The sequence below is a fragment of the Caloenas nicobarica genome, chromosome 10, assembly GCF_036013445.1.
Source record: "Caloenas nicobarica isolate bCalNic1 chromosome 10, bCalNic1.hap1, whole genome shotgun sequence".
Classification (NCBI taxonomy): domain Eukaryota; kingdom Metazoa; phylum Chordata; class Aves; order Columbiformes; family Columbidae; genus Caloenas; species Caloenas nicobarica.
Genome location: NC_088254.1, coordinates 2,368,736 through 2,390,656, shown reverse-complemented (window position 1 = coordinate 2,390,656; position 21,921 = coordinate 2,368,736). Strand labels below are relative to the sequence as shown.

General features: G+C 45.5%; 1 protein-coding gene across 2 annotated transcripts in view; it reads right to left on the bottom strand.

The window, feature by feature from the left end:
* Positions 1-21,921, bottom strand: part of CSNK1G1 (casein kinase 1 gamma 1) — a 93,604-nt gene that overhangs the window by 40,267 nt on the left and 31,416 nt on the right. For both annotated transcript variants that reach the window (XR_010606723.1, XM_065641411.1), the window contains exons 3-5: positions 12,921-13,336; positions 6,516-6,556; positions 2,548-2,617 (exon numbers count right to left, since the gene is read on the bottom strand). Coding sequence is in view for 1 of the 2 variants with exons in the window: in XM_065641411.1 (XP_065497483.1) it covers positions 2,548-2,617; positions 6,516-6,556; positions 12,921-13,098 (289 nt within the window). In the remaining variant the exon portion in view is untranslated. The remainder of the gene's footprint in view (positions 1-2,547; positions 2,618-6,515; positions 6,557-12,920; positions 13,337-21,921) is intronic.

Genomic DNA, 21,921 nt, shown 5'->3' with positions numbered 1-21,921 from the left:
GTTGGTTCATTGATTGATTTGTTGTTGTTGTTTTCTTTCTGGAGATACTCTCAAGCATTGAAACCATGATTTTCTTAGCTATCTCTACGTGTTAAATTTCTGCTTCCTTTTTCTTACACTTTTCCAAGTTCATAGAGTGCCCTAATATAATTGTGTGCTCAGAAGAGCATTTCCACATCTTAGTTTTGAGCATCCACTCTTTCAATTGTGTTATTTACTTTCCTTCTGTATGTAACACACAGAGGATGAGACATGTAATAAATAAATGATAATGTACCTCTGTCATTTCCCTCCATATTGTTCCGTCTTTCCTTAGGTCTTTCGTACATATTGAGAAGTAAATCCTAGCCTTCCTCATTCTTTTTGGTCTCTGCTAAGCCCTGCTGTGATTTTCCAGTTACCTTTATTATTATTATTATTATTATTATTATTAATCTACGCAGGGCAACAAGACCTCACTGTACTAGACTTTTTTTACAAATCCAGAACAGGAAAATAATCTCTGACCTCAAGTCTATTTTGATATGATGTGGCTCTGCTAGTATATACCACAGTCCCTAGGAGGCGAGTCCATGGATTCATTGGGAAGCATTATGGCATTTTAGCTACATCTTCCATTCCTTTCCTTTTTGAGCTATGCCATTGTCCACTGAAGCCTCCGATTCACGAATATACCATTACTGGGGGAAACACACAGATGCTCTCTATTAAGGGTAATGCATCTTTTAGTCCCTTGCAAAACAGGACTTCCTTAAACACAACAGGAGGCTTCTCAACAGCTTCTTGACAAAAGCCGGCAAAAAGGCTCAAGAAGACGGTCTAGGATGAAGGGAAGAGAGATCCTGAAGGCAAGATCTCCGTGTCTGATGGCAGCACACACAGAAGTCATAGAACCATCGAATGTCCTGAGCTGGAAGGGACCCGCAAGGACCATCGAGTCCAAGTCCTGTCCCTGCACAGGACACCCCCATGGTTCACACCAAATCGCGTGCGCAGCATCAGATGGGGCAGAAACGCCCCGCGTAGGGAAAAAGCGGCGTAGGATGAAAGGTTTGGATTCATTAGGGACAGGAGAAAGCCCATTAAAAATACTTAATCTAACCAAAATACAGCCAACATGTGATCAGTTGGAAAAGTCCTCACTAACACCTTTAAAGAGTGGTTGGAAGACAACAGGTGTAGAAAAAGCAGATTGGGGTTAATTCATGTGTCAGCAGAGACAGGGTTATCACAGAGATGAATCAGCCGAACTCAAGTAGGGAGCAAAGAGCAAAATTCAGTGTATTATTTATTCTGTGAACCTGCTTCTGATGTATTTCCTACACAGGCTTTGGCAGAAACGCCCAAAGTCTCAAAAGCGAATTAAGTGACGACATTAAACTATCAGGAGCTTTGTGCACCTGCACAGGTGCTACCACCGGAATACAAAACACTTATAAAGGAACACCTGATTTCAGTAGGTTTAAAACAAAAATAACAACAATAGTTTAGTGTTTCCAACAGCGACAACTTGCTTGGTTCCTGCATCCCAGATTTTGCATCCCATAAGGAGCAAAGCCGCCACAAAATGTGGAGTGCAATAGCACCCGGTGTTCACAAAATTAAGGAAACTGATTAGAAAAATTAATTGGAACAAGGAAAAAGGAAAAATACAGGATGACTGCTCAGGTATGGCATATTATGAGCCGAGAGCAGATGTATCTTCCACTCTGTATTTTGGAAATATGAGAGCACATCCTCTGCAAGTAGAAGGTACGTCCATCCTGACAAAACACGAAAAATAAAATCAGAAGAAAGTGTAAAAAAAAAAATTCCGGTAACGTAGGAAACTTGCCGAAAGCCGGGTCAATATATGATCAAGGCAGAGAAGGAGCAGTGAAGGTCTTTGCTGCAGAAAGGTTTCCTGGTCACGGCCGTGGGAACCCTTGGCATAGGAAACAGCATTTGCTGGAAATTTATACGGGTTTAAAGAGCGACCATAAATTCGGGAAAGAAAAGTCCAAACGCTGTCAGACACAAGCTCTCCTACATCAGGGAAATCGAGTTTGCCAGAAAAATCATAAGAATAAAAAAAAAAAAGCTACTTTTGGCTTGTTCTGTGCTATTCTCCTATTTGCTGTAGACTGTTGTCACAGAGACGATACTGAGCTCATGGGCTTCTGGATTTACTAAATACCAACAAAACAGTATTTCAGGTTTTTATTAGAAACGCTCTATGTTTCTTCCACAATTTCCTAAGTCTTAAGACTCTTTTATTTCTGAAATCTGCCATTTGATACATAAATAACTTTCCCTCCATCAAAGCTTTACAAACACACACGGGTATTTCCCACATTAATCAATCCTAATTAATCCACATTTCTAGGTCCATGTAATTACCCGGTATCATGTTTTTCCAGCCAAACCTCTTCCAAAACTTGTGTGAAGCTAAAAGAATTTGCCCAGATCAGTAATTTCAAGCCTGAGTTGCACGACAAATATGACGGTGACGTTTGATTTAATAAAGAAATCGCAAACTTTCTATAAGCTTAAGATAGGTTTACTCACCCGCACTTCCGAGTTGTTTATAAAACCTGTATTCTAAATGAAGCTGCGGTGCACGTGATTTTATGGGTTCCTAGAACAGAAAAAAAATATTCAGTTAAAATTAGTTTGACTGAAAAAGGTTCTATCCTATACTTGAGGATTTATGACTGTACATAATGCTTCAAGTTTCAAGGTAAAAGACCCTAGGTTGAAAATCTATTAGACGTCAATTTAAACAAGCAGAGAACAAAAAGCAATAAGACTTGCGATCTGCGCTCTGGAAGAGAAATAACTTTATTGAAACGAGTACAAAGCTCATTCGCGGCAGCGAAATTCGAGAATCGCTCCACAAAGCTCCTGGTGCTTGGAGAACGACCCCGGACACGGGCAGGAGGAAAAGGCAAAGCTGGAAAAGATCGAGTCCCGAGTTCACTTTGTAGACTGTGGTTGCCCACAGTAATTTTGTTTGGTCACTGGCCTATATTTTTGAAAAATGTTGCATCATATATCTGTGTTTTAAGTCAGACGACGCTTGTATAAACCTACAATCTTGCTCGCAGGGCTACAACGCAGCCAGATATCTGTTAGAAACGTAGGAATAAGTCTCCTTTGCAGTAGCAGGTACCAGTCAAACATCTCAAAGCACTTAAGAATACCCTATTTTTCGCACATAGAATTAAAAAAATGGATAATTCTGCAATGCACCCAATACATTGCATTTCTCAACCATTACTCATCTGCACTTTACGCACAAAACTTAATGCGCGTGATCCATAAAGGCATTAGCACGCAAGACGATAAAGCTTCTCAAAATATAAAGTTAACATGGAGAGGATTAAGAGACTTGAGTAATTACGTTTTCGATAAACCCGTGCGCTTGGACAGGCAGTAATGTGGATTCACCTGCTGCCCAGGAACCTTTGAAGACGGAAACAAACCCTGGCCTCAATTCTTGTTTGGACGTTGCCTTTTTCCTCGCTTTTGAGAAAAAAAAATACTACGTAAAATCTGTAGCACTGCGCCAAAGTTAGAATTTCAAAAACCTGCTGAATAGCCCTTGATTTGATGAACTCGTCGTCTAGAAGTCTGCCCAGAAAAGAGACCCTTAAGTCCGACACAAAAAAAAGTCCTTTCGTGTTTCACATCAGCTCCTACAAGTTAGAGCGAGAGCATCTTAGGCATGGACAAGAGTTTGAGACAATGTCTTCGATCTGGTGGAATAACTCCATGTCAAAAGGCTTCTTTTTGAGTCAGAAGGAGGATTTTTGGACAGGAATTCAGGCAATTCGACTTCCAGCCAAGCTGTTCATCACCATTTGCCAGCAAATTGCTCCTGGTTGCTTCTCCACCTTCTGATGTTTAAAAGCTTCAGAAGTCAAATAGAACCAACGACTTAGAAAACAACGGTGAAAACTATTCTGAAGGCCAAACTGAACCTGTACTGAAGGTGAATAAAGCAACGCAAAAACAAGTTTGTTATAGAAGTTGTATTTAAATTAAGATAATTGTTAGTGGCGGCTTAAGGGAGAGACACCTGCATGGCAAAGGGATTTAGGGCAGCGGGAACACAGCCTGTTCAGGAAAGAGTTTGTTTATCCAAAGAAACTATTTGGATAAAGGTAGAAGGATTAATGTATTATTAACATCAGGATGTGAGGCTGCTCGTGAGCAAATCAGGGCAATCAGCACAAGGCGCTTGTGGAGCCCGAGCTTGGGGTGTTTGTCGGAGACGCGGCAGCTCCCGAGGTGATGCCGGCACAGATGGTTGTCCCGAGGGCTGGAGGATGCCGGCAGACGTTGTGTTTGTAGCGAAAATAACGGAATTGATACAGCCCGACGTGCCAAATCCACAGCTCGGATCGCTCGGGGAGGGCACGGCCGAAGTGCCGCATCTGTACATCAACGGGTTGGTTTAATGTGGGTAGGGAATTCACAGAATCCCAGAATGTCAGGGATTGGAGGGACCTTGCAAGGTCATCCAGTGCAATCCCCCCGCCGGAGCAGGAACACCCAGATGAGGTTACACAGGAAGGTGTCCAGGCGGGTTGGAATGTCTGCAGAGAAGGAGACTCCACAACCTCCCTGGGCAGCCTGGTCCAGCCTCTGCCACCCTCACTGGGAAAAAGTTTCTTCTCATCTTTCAGTGGAACCTCCTGTGTTCCAGCTTGTACCCATTGCCCCTTGTCCTATCACTGGTTGTCACCCAGAAGAGCCTGGCTCCATCCTCCTGACACTCACCCCTTATTTATTTATAAACATTAATTCCTACTGTGTGCAACTCGGCAGTAAAAACTCTCAGATTAAACCAGCAAACGGTATTTCAGAAGACAAACTCCTCCGTGAATTTAACCAAATAACGTTCAGTTGAAGAGCGGGACAAGGAGCTACATGTTGACACCACATGCCAGTTGGTGTTTTCCACCACCAGCAGTTTTCCGAGACACAGCACAATCGTCAGCCCAAAAGAGAAACCAGGAGATACTTCACAGCGTTTTCTGATCAGCTCTTTGGCTTCCATCACATCGTTCTCTCGTTTTCCAGCTTTGAAACCACGACAGGAGGCACGAACAGCTGAGGCAGCAGTCGCAGAAGATGATTTTACATGGGTAGAGGGACTCGGAGCAGTTTTGACTTGGTCCAGCGAAGCAGATAAAAGAGAAAACGTTGCCTCCAAGCACATTGAACGCAGCTACTCGACCGCTAGTCCGTGAATTATTTGAAGGATAAAGAAAATCACAGTGAGTACAGGCATAAGACAAACATATTGGCTGCTGCTGAGGCTCAGTAATTCTTACTCCTGGGGAACATGGTGTGAAATCAGGAGACCAAAAAAGCCCAATCTCGTCTACTGTTCCCTCATTAATGTTCGCAAAAATGGAGCAGGGACGTGAACGCCTGGACGGCCACCGGACGGCAATTCTGGTCCTTCGAACATGAAAAACCAGGGGTTTTTAAGCATGAATCACAACAGGGCAAATAAAATCGGAGTGTGTTGAAGAGCAGCTTGTTAACACTCAGGTATTTTGGGGAAAAAAATAAAAGAAGAACAAATGCTACTGGAAAAAATTAGTAACGTTAAGGTAGGAATAAAGGTAAAGCCATACGTTGGGCTAGTGAAAGGTTTCGGGTCACTAGGCGCTGTTTTGAGAGATGCAGCATCCTCTGGACTAATACAGCTGCTTTTTTCCTGGATTATTCCTTCCTTACACCTTCCAATGCTGTTACTTCGTGGGATTATCTTTGAAAGCAAATTAGAAGCGTTATTGAGTCTATAAAACACCTCGTCTGTGTACACGGCGCATTTTCTAATCTGCCTAAAACGTGAGCACCCGTCCTGCCCGAGGTGGATCCACACCAAGGATGCCCTCGGTGTTTATTTATTTTAAGGAATATCTTCTGACATTTGCCGACAGGCTTGAAAACAAGCCCCTCCTGCAAAGCTCGAATTATTTTCTAATCTACTGCGCATCCCATGAGGAGAACACTAGAGAGAGCAAATCTGTGGCACCTGAATGTGACTGGAATTAACGCGCCGAGTCCATCTTGATCTTCTGAAATCTAAATTACTCCCGTCATTTGGCAAAAAAACAGCAGCTGGGCAAACAGACACGTCTGCTGCTAATAGCAAATTAGCGTTACAACTTTAACTTCAGATTTGAGGGTTTGGAACTGTGATAGAAGAGCGGATGGATGAGAGAAAATCACATCAGATTTGAAAACCTCAGATTACTGGAAGGGAATTTCAACAACTGAAACACCTCCTTTCCTTTTTCCCTTTCCTTTTGATATCATTTAGGTATCAAAAATGTTTTGCAGGTGGAGGAATGGGTTCTTTCTTTTTAGGGTTCTCAAGAATTTATCTTTGTTTAAATAAGTTATTCTAGCTGACGGGGAGAGCAGCATTAAGCCCAAAGTGAGAAAGTTGCTTTTTATGTCGGTTTTCAAAACTAAGTCCAAGCCACTTAAGCACATCTGAAGCTTCTACTTACCAGTTTGATCGCTACATATTCATTGGTGTAGAGATTTTTACCTGTGAAGGAAAAAGAAAACTCTTTTAGTTCCACATTCAACACTCCCAGCTCGAGAGACAAGGCAGACGAGCGGCACTGACGGCGGTTTTATTTTTTCTCAGTTCCGCACTGAAGTTCATCCCTTTAACAAAGCGTAAACCTCAAAATAAAGAGCCGCAGCAGCTCGCCAGGGCCAGCAAACACTATTTCCCATTCAGCATAAGGTAACCGTGTTTTATGGCAGCACTTAATGTTCCACGCAAGCGTTTGAGGAGGTATCCCAGACACATCAGGTTTTATTACCCGCACGGCGCCAAAAAAAGTCTGGGGAACAAAACATGAGGAGTCGGAGCATCATTTCTTTCAGAAATGTCTTCAATCTGCTGGACACGGAACGATTTTATGCCGTGATCTACAGGGAGCGTCGCTAGCTTAACCATGCTACCTATCAAAGCGAGGAGGCTCGTGAAAATAAACCCTTGGACCAACGCGCAGCTTTTATTTCTTCCCCTTTGCGCAGGCAGCGCGTACGAAACGCACAGCGGCAGCCCTCGGAACCTAACGGGGCCAATAACAGTCGTTAATACGGTACCAACGACGTTCAAAAATACGCTAAGAGAACAAAATCCATTCTCGGGACCTCAAAATACAGCTGTGTCTGGTTTGATACGAGCTCTGGTGAGCGCCGGAGCTTAGGCCGGGTTTAAGCAAGCGGGCGCGCAGGCCGGCGCCCCGCGGCTCCGCGATGTGAGACGGCGCGTGGTGCAGCCAGAGGGGAATTTTCCCTCCAGGAACCCGTCTGGTGTGTGGACCAAGCCCCGGGCACCCCGAGCGACGCGTCAAGGAGCATCTCTCGGCGCGTTCCGAAGCTGCCACTTGTCGTCTCAGTCAACGTCTTCCAGTTCATCTGCCTCGTGCTTCGAGCGACCGCTCCCTCTTCACCTCCTCTACGTGGCTCGTGGTTGACAGCAAACTCTGCTGGAAGAGATCTCAGCGGGGAAGGATGCTCAGACCTCATCTGTCCCATCATCTCTGCCGCCTTCTGAGCTCCTCCAGTCCCCTTTGAGTAGGGAAGACTCCACCACACAAAGCTGCCCGGCGTTTTATACAGGGAACGCTGAATTTCTTCGCTCGTCGCTCCTCGCACCGCCACAGCACAAGTCACCTTTTCATCGAGTGACCGTGTCGCTCCAAAACCCAGCAGCGATCTCTACTGGAGGTTATCAGTGTCTAGCTGTGGCATCAAGCTTCACCCAGCTCTACTTCGCATTTATTTTCCAATCCTGTAATAGATACCGATGCTCAGAAGAACAGACCAGCTATTGAGAAAGTCCAGGACAGGGAAGGACGCACCATTTTTTCATTTTATAACAGCTTCATATTTGCTGCATTTGAAGTTTTTGTTCCAGCCCCTGAACTTCGCACTAGGGACTCCCAGGTTTGCTTTAACACCCATCACGAAGGCAAAAAAATTTACGGAAAGCTTCAACCTGTTACAGTAGCTGGCGGTGCCTGTTTAAGGCAGGACAGGCATTTAAATGTGAGGTTAAATATCCTTAGAGGAGGTGTTTGATGCAAGCAGATGTGTAAGCTGAGCTTCAGCATCAACCCTTGCAACACAGGGTGGTTGGAAAAAGACCTGACTATTTTGTTAGATCTTTTAATAAAAGCTATTACGGCCAGTCTGGAAACAAAGGAGGTTTTGCAGTCGCATCAAGAACACTCAGGAGAGAACAGGCAAGGACATTAAGGGAAGAGGCCTAAAAACCACTTAAATTATCTGCTCCGGATTAGCAACCAGCACAGGAGTCACGTCAGCAGCTGCAGCTCGTCCACCGACGATAACGACTGAACGTCCATCAAGATGCTCCGTTTGAGGACACCGAGCCAGCCCAAGGGAAGCGCCAGCAAAATACATAATAAAGTTAGATGCTTTCAACAGAAAAAAACCATTTAATGCTGTCCCCTGCAGATCCCTGCTGCAAGGAGCTCCATTGCAACCTTGGAGATTCCCCAGCCAGGAGTGATGACAACAACACTTCTAGCAACACTTGTGCTCTCCTGCCGACGTAGGAGAGCGATATTGTGGAAAAATGGCTCTTCCAAGCTCGTTTCAGAGCCACAATTATGGTTCGTAAGGCTGAGGACTAGACAGCAGATAATTTTGGTAACGAAATTCCCCAGTTAAAAAACTGGGATTAGCAAAACACGAGCCTGAGATGTCAGGCCGGCAGCCAAAGGTAAATGAACTAATTAATTCTTAGCTCATCATCTTCAGAGCACACACTATGGGGAGGCTCTGAGCACACGGGGGTACAAATGGGTGCAGCTGCTGAACTCCAAACCCTTCCTAAAGCTGCAGCACAAGGCGTTTGCTTTGCCAGTGATGACACCAAAGCAAATCCCCAAATTTCTCTGTTGGCTTGTTCCACATCAAGACCTACCTCTCGGTTTTGCTCTCATGCTCTCCAAGGTGTAATGGTTTATCCTCCCTCCTTCTACGAGGCAGCACTGGTGCTAAAATGGAAGATTAAAGGTAGTTTTGCTCACAGGAGAACGCAAATCTATGCGGTAAAACAAGCCTTGAATAGAAGCTGCATCTTATCTGAGCAAGACCAGAGATGTGTGATACACCCGAGACGATACAACCGCGCTAACAAAAGCCTTTGGAGTTCAAGCAAAGCTTTTGATGGAGCAGTGATTAAATTCATGCCTCAATTTTGGGTAGTTCCACCGACACTTATGAACGACAGATGCGAAACGAGAAGCAACACATTGAGTTGTGCGGGAAATTCCACAGAGCCCATTTCTCAAGCCGAATACACGGACGGATCGCAGAGGAGCCCAAGCTGATCCACCTCCCACGTGCTCTCTTCCCACAGGTCAGAGTCAAGAGCTACAAGTGAAAAACGTCTCGCGATTGACAGAAAAAACACTTTGACCCTTCCTTGGAGCTTGTTGCTCGATGGGCAATAGATTTGGATGACGGGTCAGGGCTGGGCGACGGAGCAAACATCCAACAGTTGTGCTATTTTCACACGACGATTTTGTTATTTGGGAAAAAGAGAGAAAACCAGTCCCAATATCAGATGCTATCATCATTGTTGGGTTTTTTTTAAATTATTGTTTTTAAGCCGAGCTCCTGGCTTCAACCCGGGAGGTTCTCACTTTTGGGGGCACTTTCCCAGACCTCATCGACTGGCTCTGACTTGGCGACGTACAAATAAGCAGCTTTTCTTCTACTTTTGGGGTTTGCTGCTGAGAGATGCTGAACCTTCATGAGATCTGTGCATAAATCACGCTGGTGTCTGGTTTCTGGACCCTACGCAATTTCTCTGGGGAGCACATGAAAACGCAGATGTCTCTAAAAATCCCTTTGGTGCAGGAGCATGCAAGCTACAAACAGGATTTTGCCCTCCTAACACTTTTTTTTGGGCTCCAAACAGGGAGAAAAGCTGCATTAAGAGTCATTTTAAAATGATGACTGAAGGCGCTGTTTCAAAAAAGTCAGATAAAGTTCGCATTGAAGCAAAAAGCTTTGGGCTCCGGTCTACAGCTCTGCATTAACATGAGCCCCTGGTCTATCCAGAACTAAAAGCTTATTTTAGAAAATGCTTCAACCTAGTGAAACCAGAATAATTTTACATTACTATTTAACGCTTGACTAAATCAGGGTGCCAAAAATCGGGAAAAATGAGACGTTTGAAGACGCTTATTTAACCCTGACATGGCTCACGGTTCAAGATTTTGGGTAAATCCAAGAAATACCCACAGGGTAAGTCCACGAGTTGATATATGGAGGTGGTTTGTAGGTTCGGCTGGTGAAGTTTACAGCCGTGGTTTATTGCAGCGCTAGATTTAACAGGTGAAGTCCCATTTTTCCTGAGCAGCGAGCACAAGGTTTTACAGCCGGGGGAGCCCGTTCTCAGGTATTTTATGTAATGCTGGATCTCGTATCAGCTCGAGGTGCAGATCCAGGACCCGGTAACCAAAGTCTCGCTATAAAATCTTCCCATTTCAGGCTGGAATCCAACTGTGCTGCTTCCAAAAGAATTATTTGTTCTTCGTGTGTTACTAAAACCATCCACCGGTGCTTAATTTCTCCGAAGCCACGTAAAAAAAAAAGCCAAAACACAGTAGGCAGGTCGTTCATCTTTGCAGGACAAAAGTGTTATCGGAGACTTGTTTGCTCGGATTTCAGATGCGCTGCTTCTCCTCCCCCCCGGCGATAATCAGCATCACATCTGTGCAATGAAAATACCTGATATTTGAGCAAACAGGAGTTCTCAAAGCTCTAGTGACCCACAAAAAGTAATAGGAGTCTAAAAAAAAAAATAAAAGTAATACAGCTTCTGTAAGGACCTTACACTTAATTGCTGTTATCAGTACATACGGCTTGTTGGCCCAATCCAGAGTGCTACTCACTCAACCAGAATTAACAAAATATGTACCAGTGTACTGAAAAAAAAAATCAGCCACTCAGCTGACAGGTGTTGCTTTTTCCATAGTTAAAGCTGAATTTCTCTGTAAATCTACTTCTTCAGGAGTGAAATCTCTTCTGTAAAGACCATGCTTTGAAACTCCACATTAGTCAGAAACCCAATACGGGTAAAATTTTGAGAAAGGTGAAAAAGAGCCATGGAAACAGGATAAACGCAAGAGCCGTTGAAGTGGAGGGATCCACTAGAGCTGCTGAACCTCGAAGCAGAACTCGGATTACAAACCAATTCAGCATCTCCACGGGGATCCTGCTGTTGGGATGGCTTTGAAAATGCAATAAAATATTCACGTTACGTTACTGTAAGGATCCAAACTTCTCTTTGGCTGCTCATGATGCTCCTGTTGACGAAGGTGGGAGTTTTTGTCCTTGCCCTTTGTTTCTCTCCACCTTTGGAGCATCTTCTGCTCCTGCAAATTGATAAAACTTCTCCGACAGAATCCTGAAACCAAACTGCCCATTTACCAAGAAATTATATATATTTTATATATATATACGCACACATATATATACCGAGATATTCTCTATCTATCTATCTATCTATTCATTCTTGACGCTGGGGAGAAGTGGCATATCACATAGATGCAATAACCAAACCTTAGAATAAAAGGTTACGTCGATTCATGTAAGATTACATAGATTCTGAGCAGGAATCTATGAAGATATTATCAGTAATTATGCGTTACCTGAAGCAATTTCCTCACCGATTTATTTATCATCCCTTGTGCCTGACGCACAAACGATTTTCAGTTCAGTTCTAAATACCTCCCAAGTTCTGGGCGAACGGCATTTCTATCGGCACCTTCAAGGCCACAGCAACCCAATCCATTCGGTAGGAGAAACGCAACCGTTTCAAGTCAAGATTCAAAACCATCATGAGCTGCCGCTTCTGACACCAAAAACCACACATGGGGAGGTCAGGGGTGTGTAATTAAAAACAGTGGCTGCTTCCCCCACCTCATTTAAATAACCACCATCGTTTGCCGAGGACGACTGAAGAGCCCAACGCGCTGCAGCACGTTGGGCTCTTCGGTCATCCTCGGCAAATGATGCATTAGCGTAACCATCTGTTTGGGCGACCAGCTGCAAGACATGTGGTTTGAAGATCAATGGACCATGAAAAATAAAATATCAGGGGCCGCCGGGGCGGTTCAGTGGCCGAGAGGCAGATGGGCGGTCGGCACAGCCCGCTCGTCGCCAGCAACAGGGATAAATCGGGGAGGGGGCGATGGGGCTGAAATTAGGGCACAGGGAAGGAAAAGTCTCACCCGTTATTTTAATAAGGTGTCCTAGCAAGAAAATCAGAGGGAAATTTAGCAATCTAGGCAGTTAGGGAGATTTTTTTTTCACCACGTTCAGTGGTAAGAACTTCTCCCAAGTAGCAAGTGATAGGACAAGAGGAAACGGCCTCAAGTTGAACCAGGGGAGGTTCAGATTGGATATTAGGAAAAAATTCTTCCCAGAAAGGGCTGTCGGGCATTGGAACAGGCTGCCCAGGGCAGTGGTGGAGTCACCATCCCTGGAGGGGTTTAAAAGGCGTTTAGACGAGGTTCTCAGGGACATGGGGTAGTGCTAGAGTTGGGTTATGGTTGGACTCGACGATCCTGAGGGTCTCTTCCAACCAAAATGATACTAAGAACACTCTTCATTGTTGGGATTGTTGAAAATTTGCATCTTTGGCCTCTCCAGCATATTCACTTGGACGCAAATAAAAATAACGCAAACGGTTACATCTGCTGAGTCCGAAGCTTCAGGTGCAGCAGCTCAACACTTGGGAAACCAAGACAAGCGCACACGTTTCTCAAGCCAGATTTTTTACGTGTTTATATTCCAGTGGTGAAACGCTAATCCGCACAACGCAGGCCACTAAAACAATTCCTTCTTACCTAGTCTGAGCTCTCCGAAGTTCCCGCACCCGATCTTCTTGCCCACTCGGAAGTTGGGTCCCACCATGAGAACGCCCGAGGATGTGGATGAGCCGGGGCGAGAGCCGTGCCCGCTCCTGCCCGCCATCCCCTTCGTCGTCCGCTGCCGTTCATCCTTCTCCCTGTTCGGATGGTCCATGATCTCAGGGAAATCTCTCCGCCAGCAAGCCGGCAGAAGGGAATCGGAGTAGGCGCTCTTCTCCTTAAAATAGAAATATATATCCCAAAGTATCTAAGTCAGGGTCCGAGAGAGTCATGGAAACGCGAGGAGTCTGTTTGGCACCGTGTCCAGTTTCCTAATGCATCTTGATAATGTACCAAAGGGTCGATGATGCTCTTGAGAACTCAATCAAGGCAAGTTGCTTTTGGTTCCTTACCTAGGGAAAAGAAGAAAGGATAGATGAAATCAAAATCGCCACTTTAAAATACCAAGCAAGGAATGTACAGCAGGGCCAACGTCCAGAACTTTCCTGGCCTCGAGAAAATTAACAATTTTCTTAACAATTTTCTGATAAAAAGCCTATAAAAAGACATAAAAGTGCTGCCCATCCACCGCTTGCTATTGAAATTATGGGGACTCACGCCGCACATACCAACAAAAGCAATTTCAATTCCGCCAGCACATCAGGTGGAAACTGCCCGGCGATCACGTCCCGCCTTTAAAGCACCTGTGAAGTGTAAAATTTGTTTTCTTCTCACTTCATACGTTTATAAAGTATTACACAAATGCCAGAGAAAAAATAGAAAGTGGCAAATGAAAGGTGCCAAAAGAAGAAAATACTGAAGTGCTTAGGAAGTTATGTGCATCTACCACTCTAAAAAGTCAAATTTTACATCATTTGTTTAAAGTTTACATCAGTTGTTTAAAGTTGACCTTAGATACATTTGCTAATTGAAACTAGTGCCCTAGAGAAAATTAATAACCAGAACCAGAATAAATACCTGGCAGCATCGCCCAGGATACCTAGGGGACTGTGTTCCTTTAGGGGACATTGTTGCATTCACAGTTTTCTAGGTCTGAAAGAAGAGCGCTGAATAATTTTAGGCCCGAGGTTTGTGCCCTACTCCTGCATGGACGCCTGCACGAAAGTCAGCAAGTGCTAAACGAAACCACCGACACAAGAGTCACTGTGGAAGGACATCAGCAACCGAACAGCATCAGATCCACCCAGAAACAACCGTATTTACGAGGGTTCCGAAGCCGCTCAGGCGATTGCTCAGTCGTCCTGCGGCAACGCATTTGTAGAGGATTTCGCGAGGGTTTCTTCTGTTCGTTCCGTGAGACGATGAAGCCAACCTGTCTGCTTCCAGTCATCCAAAAATAAAAGATGGGAATTATTACCCATCCGCAAAGCGGTGGCATGGAACGAAAGCATTCGCCCTCTTGAAATATGAGCGTGTGTTGCCCAGCCTTGAACTGAGGTATATTTTTATTTCTGGAAACTTTTGGGTTGATCTAAGGCGTCTGGATAGAAGGCAGAAATCATTCATATGAGATCCAGGAAATGCAGGTGGTTGGAAATTCCAGTTGCTGAATATTGAACTTATCTTTAGCACAACTGATCTTTTCTACCCGTTTCCATCTGCAGCTCTGTATGTTTGCACAGTTCTCCCCATCCTGAGCTTCCTCCCTAGATCTTTTTTTTAATCATTCTGCAAAAAAGCAAAGATTGAATATAGAGAATGCACAACTTCACAATTACTTTTGCTCGTATATTATTGGAGGCTTCTCTATCAGACAGAACTCGGAACAGAGTTCACCTTCCCAGGAAGGATGCTGGTCCCTCCCCAGTGCTAGGAAGACCTTGAGGAACTAATAATAGTGTAAAGAAACATCCATACACGTGAAAGATGCTTCGTGCAACATAACAACCCCCCGAACCACCCGTCTGCCAACGCAGAAGCTGCAGCGTCAAGCTCCCGATGTGGTATTAAATAACGTGTGAAACATCATTTGTGATTTAATCATCTCTGGCCTGGCTGGAGACAGAAGAGTTGGAGATGCTCGCATACAAGAAACTCAGTATTTAGAAGTACAGAACTTTACTTGCACCTGAAATTAATGCAAGATTTAATTCTTCAAACTGCGTATGGATAAGCAGGGAGCACCCGTTACAGGCAAACAGGACGAACTGGTTTTTGGTGGCGGCCGTCCCAACGCTGTTTCTCAAAGCTGGTTTTGGAGCCGCGAGCGCAGTCGGGTTCACTCGGTGAAAGCGGGTTGCGGGAGCGATGACGATGCTCTATCAGATACCGGAGAAGCGCTGGGATCTGACCCCACCCCAGGACAGACTTGCTCCAAAACAAACAACATTAAATAAAAAATAGACCATCACTGAAACTAAGGAAATGTATTGCTGAACAGCAATCAAACGTGAGGATGACGGAGTGTTTCTGGGGCTGGATCACTAAGAGAACCTTCCAAAACACACTTGATCCTACCAAAGCCAGAGAGGATTTTTTTTTTTCCCCCTGGAGAGCAAAGTCATTATTTTCATTAAGGCTGGATAATCAATAGGCAACAACTACAGATGTCACAGAAGCGTAACAAAAAGAGGCAAAATCTGCACGACGGGGACTGATTACAGCAAGGGAAGGAGGAATTATACAATTTTGATGAACTTGCAAATATTTTTTTTTCTTAAGCCTTTTTTCCTCAGTCAGCTAACAGTTACATAGCCAGCAAAAAGTGTAAGAAAATTCAATACAAGCTAAAACCACCGGAAAGGGTTTCTAGACAACCCTGACGGCCGGGGACGAGACAAGCCGGCCTGGGAAATAAGATGTTAATGGTTATAAGCTACTGCACCTCCATCCTTCCCCCGTTCCCCAGCTGTACAAGGTCTCCCCAGGGAAAAAGGATGGAAAGGTCATGCCTGGCAGTCTGTGAACATTAAACATCCTTTTTCGCAGCTGAAAGCCTCCTGCAAACAGCAACGTGGATCAGCGATGACCGAGGGAACAAAGCGTTTGGTAACCTCTTTATCGCGGCCAACGCTACGAGCAGATCCCGGCTGTTGGAACATCCAACTGTGCAAATGCGCTGCTGCTACTCCCTGCTAAAAACAAAAATATGGCGTCAAATGTGGCTTTTGAGGACTAAGAAAGTGCAGAACAAAGACGAGATTGTAATTTGAAGTCAGTCGCATTAATATTTCAAGACTGCTCAGAACGCCAGGCCTATTTCCTGCCATGATTCCAACCTTTTCATAACGATTTTCCTTCCTACCTTTCCACCCACTCAGCAAAATCGCCCTCGAAAGTTACTCGCATTTGAGCAAAGCTGCATGAAGATGTTTCCCTGATGGTGACTCAGTCCGATTCCAGCCTGCATTTCACTGCAATGTAGCTGGAGACATGGGAACAGTTATTTAATGAAAGATACAGGCTCGAAAGGAAATTACTTAAAGCAGTTAGCTAAATAAAAAAAAAAACCAACCTTGTATCCTACACACTTTGAAACACTTAGGACCTGAGACTGAAATCACGGCGTCATCTCCATCAATTAAACGGCAGCGCTGGAGCTATAAATGAGCTTCCAGAAGCATTGAAGGTGGCTGCCATTGGGAGCCGTGGCATGAAGGAAGGTTTATCGCGTACCGAGAACTTGTTGCAGCACAGATATTGCTGATAGGCACCCAGTTTTCTCAATTAAGTGCTTAAGTTTGAAAGCAGCAGTAGTAAAAGACAACGCAAGAGTGACACCAGAACAATCCTGACTCCAGCTCTTCAAATGAAAAGCTCGTTTATCTTGCGCTGAAAACGTCTTTGACCTACTCGAGATGCTCCGGAGACCCTTCCATGAGAAGAACAAGAGCTGTCGAAGTCTCATTTTGAGGCACAATTTCCAAACATCTGCCCAAACTGAAATCGCAAATGAATCCCGCTTTGTTCAGCTGCAATCAAGCGGACTTAATCCCGGTCCGTGTGTGTTTCTGGTTCACGAGGGAGTCCAAACGTGCCAGAAATCAAACTGCAGATGCTCGGCGGATGGATCGTCACCCTCACAACCAGAACTGGTTCAGCCCTACAACTCCCTTCTCCTTAAGTAGAGATCTTTAAGAAAGTGTCATTTTCTTTTGAGATGGGTGATGTCGTCCCGCTCTCTATAGAAAAAGGAACCCAGTTTCTCAAAGCAACTCCAAAATTGTCGCTTTAGGACCAGGCACGTGCCCTCTCGCTGTATTTTCCAACGGCCAGCCCAGGCGTCTGGGTCATGTTATGCTTTTGGTGAGTCTCTTGATCTGGAGAGCGCTTTCCAGACAAGTTCTCTGACTTCTCACATGATTTTAGAGAATATAAAGTCCTAGAGAGTTCTCAACTGACATGTTATAAGCGTACGGATATGAGACCAGCAGTTCCCACCCTCCTGCTCTGTAAAAACTAGAATCATAGAATAATAGAAGCATTTCGGTCGTAAGAGACCCTCAAGATCATCAAGTCCAACCATAACCCTAAACCCTGGCCCTAAGAACCTCGTCTAAACGCCTTTTAAACACCTACACAAGCCGAGAAAAGATGAAGGTGTACGTACACTGGTGTTGTTTTCTTTTCACTGTGCGTAGGTGCTTCGATCTGCTGGGAACGCAGCTCAGTGCATCGTGTCGTTCCTGACCCAAAGATACTCACCAGCCTCTCCAATCAAAGGGATTTGCTTCTTGCAGTCCTATATTCCTTTCTTCCCAAATCCAGGGAGGATATATGCATTTATTTCAGTTCTTCCCCTGCCCTGCTCCCTAACTGCTGGTTTAGAGGCCTCTTGCAGCCCCTGATACGTTTGGGGTTTCCCGGGGGCTCTGAGATACCATCGGGTGGGAGTTCACAGATGAGGTGCTGCTTGTGGCCGGCAACTACCTGAAGGGAAAGCAGCTGGCTGGCTTGATATGAAATCCTGTTTCTGGCTAAGCAAAGCCAAATCTACATCCATAAACCAGCGGATGGAGTCCTGGCCCTGGCAGCTCTCTCTAGACCGGCAAGGAAGGCCTTGGGCTGCTGGTGCTCGAGACCAAACCTTTGTTTTGGGGGAATCTCAAAAGAGGAAGCCTGATTGACATGGGGAGCTTTTTTCCAGCAGCTTGGTGAGCTCACCGGCCGCAGCATGTTTCATTTGTCTTGCTTCAGACTCTTTTGATGACCTGCTTGATGGCCTCCTGGGATCCGATGGTAAAATGAACCTGTTTGACCAACCTGATCTCCTTCTACGACAAGGTGACCCAACTAGTGGATGAGGGAAAGGCTGTGGGTGTTGTGCACTTAGACTTCAGTAAAGCCTTTGACACTCTATCCCACAGCATCTCCTGGAGAAGCTGCAGCTCCTGGCCTGGATGGTGTATCCGTGATGGATAAAGAACTGGCTGGATGGCCGGGCCCAAAGCGTTGTGGTGAACGGAGACAAATCCAGTTGGTGGCCGGTCACGAGTGGTGTCCTCAGGGCTCAGTACTGGGGCCAGTTCTGCTTAATCTCTTCATCAATTATGTGGATGAGGGGATCGAGTGCACTCTCAGTAAATTTGCAGATGACACCAAATTGGATGGGAGTGTTGATCTGCTGGGGGGTGGGAAGGGCATACAGAGGGATCTGGCCCGGCTGGATCGATGGGCTGAGGCCAATTGTCTGAGGTTCAACAAGGGCAAGTGCCATTTGCCACCGATGGGGACAAACAGTTCAGCTTCTGGAAAAGCTGTAACAGCCGGCATGTAGCTGATGAGGAATATCTTGAAACTGGGACTCACGACGTGTTCGCTCCCGTTCTCAGCACCTGCCAACTCGTTTTATTCGCTTACGCCCTGAAGTTTAGAGGACCGAGTTGGTTCACGTCCTCTGCCTCCCTGCACACATCAACAGCTTCTCAGGCATCAATATTCCTGTATTAAAATGCAATTAGTAAACCTTTCACTTACAGCTTGGCTCTCTACGTGGACACATCTCCATTGGCTTCAGGACTCTTTGAGCTTTCTCATCCCACCACATCACCCCTTCCTTCCCACGACGTTCCATTTCTTGTCCTGCTTCTGCCCAATGCTACTTTCCGACTGGCCCCAGCAAAAGTTTCTTTTTTCCAAAACCACCCCATGTAGAGTTGCTGCTGTACTAATGAGAAAATAAAAAGAATTGTGAGATGTGTCCTGTTCCTAAGGAGAAAACTCAACAGAAAACCAAATATCTGACCTTGGTCTGACCTGGTGCTTGGCTACCCGCACAAGCTGGTAGGAAGGGAGGACGCAGAGGCTCAACGATCTCCACTCAGCCATCATATACTTTTTTTTGGCCTTTTTCCCACTCAAGAGCTTTGTGGTTACCTAGAGAATCTTCTGCTAGGACATACTCCCCCAAAAAGCTTCCTATTACAGGAGAGTGTTTCAACTACCCTGGTAGCAACTCCGCAAAGAGGAGATCAGAATGATCTGTGCTTTCCCAAACGGCACCAAACCGACCTGGTTTCGGCGGCCTCGACGTTGCGCAAAACAACAGAAACTGAAAAAAGTGGGTCAAAATCCTGCCGGTAAGAGCATCGGCAGAGCTATGGGTGCACGGCACATGTCCCACATTGGAGACGTTCTTTCCAACCTTGAAGGCTCCAGATGCCTTTTAAACATTATGAGCGGAATCATCCAACTCCACAATTTAATCTTTCAGCTTGTGCAGTTGGTTTTGTTCAGCGCTTCGCGGGCGGAAAAAAAGCCTTACAAGATGAGGCACACAAATGGTATTTAAGTCTAAATTGCGGGGAAGGGAGAGGGACGGACAAGCGCGGATCACGGCACTCGTTTGTTACTCACAAACGCACGGGACCGTCGGGCTGACATCCTGCAATTAGTTTGTACAGGAAGGGATGAACCCAAATGAACTTGTACCATTTTCCATCTTAGGGAAGTGAACTTCCATGAGGGCTTTTCCTCGAAGACCTTGTGAACCTGTTAAAACATGCTAATTGTACAATCCTCAACTAAACGTGTCGGCAAGTTGCTTTTCCAAACGGGTCTCGGTTGATTGTTTCACCAAGAGCAATCCAAGTTTATTGCTGAACTTTGTTCTCAATAACCTCTACACAAGCTCGGCATAAAAGCCAGGAATGTTCGGGAGGGAAAAAGTAATTTAGTTCTTCCACACAAAGAGTCAAAACAAAAAATAGACCATTTTTCAGGGAAACTGTGCAACAAGTTAGATTCATCAACTTCACTTGGGTTCAAGCCATGTATACATATTCCTATACATTTAACAAAGCACTAGAGACCACAATCCACTAGAAAAAGAGGGTTAGTGCTCTTTAGGAAGAGTTGCGTTATGCCGGAACAGCTAAACGAACAGTTGAACGCTTGAATAAAATGAAAAAAAATCCCCTCATGAAACCTGAGCTCTGCATATTTTAATTTTTTTTAGGGAAAAGCCTGAAGAGCAACTGCCAGATCAGCTCCCCTGTACCTTCCGAGCCTCGCGGCACGAGTCAGACACGCAGCCCTCTGCGCAAAACCCTGACAAAACGCCAGATGTGCAGCAAACTCCTGCAGACGCCGCGGGTGTTGAGCCCACACGCAGCTGGTGCATCCTCAGCAGCCCAGGATGGAACCGGCACATCCCCAAAATGTTGAAGATCTACCTCTTGATATTAGAGTGCCCGACCCCAGCTTGAAAATCCAGCATTTAAAAGGCTTCTCAAAAACTGGCAGTGATATCTAAGATACCATCTCTGCGTGGAAAATAGGCTGGTACGGGTACAGAAGACCAGGTTCCTGCAAAAATGGATATTTGTGAGGATGCTGAAAAACCTGGCGGCAGCAAAGGGTCTGCAACAGACCTGGGGCAGGAGGAGAACCCTGCAAATGTTCCACGCGCCACGTATACCTGTATTTTTTTAAATCTTAAAATACCACGTTGCTTAAAAGCAAAAAGAGAGCCTCAGATCTACCTACGCCACTCCCTTCCTTCCAGGCGATGGGTCTGAAGAAGAAAGGGGCAAAACCTACCAGAGAAGAGGTGATTTCTAGACAGCCACATGCGTCTTCAAAGCATAACCCAGATTAGGTGTTTCTGTGGTGGTTGAGGGGTGTAATTTGCAGTTACTGGTATCAACGACGAGCAAAGTCCTGGATGAGACCACTACAGCGGCTTGGGCTCCGCACCGGGCTTGGCTCGGGGTGGGGGAGCAACGCGGCTTTTGCAGATTTATAGCGTAATTTAACACAGATGCACCTCAACGGCGTACAACTGTTTTATCTGCGCTCCGCTTGGCAAGGAAGACAAGCCTGGAGGATGAATTGCAGACAGGCTCAGAGAGCTTGAAGACACCGGTAAATGTGGTGGTTAAACACACCAAAAAAACCCTTTGCGCTATCCAAAGCATCAACTGCTTCTTCTGTGTTCAGAAAGGAATGTGAGTATCAAGTTCAGAGCCAAGACAGCACTCACGGTGCGTGTGGGGCAAGGAAAAGCCTCTTACTAGAAGAAACGTCCTCACGAACTTGAGGAGATGGGGTCAAAGAAAACCGAAGACCCCCTGACAGCCAAGGGTAGGTAGAAGCTGTGTTGGTTAAGCCCAGCTTAAGCTGACGGGCAGCCCTGACTAATTCAAAGCGGGGCGGAGAAGCATTTGGCCATGTGTCAAAGCAAACACAGGCGCTCATCAGGTTTGTGTTTCCCTCATTTGTGCCGAGTGCCACTCGGTATCAATCAAAACGGTGTCATTATTAACCAGCAATGAAGCAGGATCCAGACGTAGGTTCTTCGTACCTCAACTTGAGAAGATCTCCAGGTCCCCAGACTTGGCTTGTGACCACCTGGTCATAGAATTATTGTATCATTTTGGTTGGAAGAGACTCTCAAGATCATCGAGTCCAACCATAACCCGACTCTGGCACTGATGGGACCAGGTTTCGCCTCCCCTGTCCCACCAATACTCAATATGCCTCAAAAAAGCAGATGATAAACAAGCAGAACAGTTTCTTTATCGCCTCAGATCAAGGA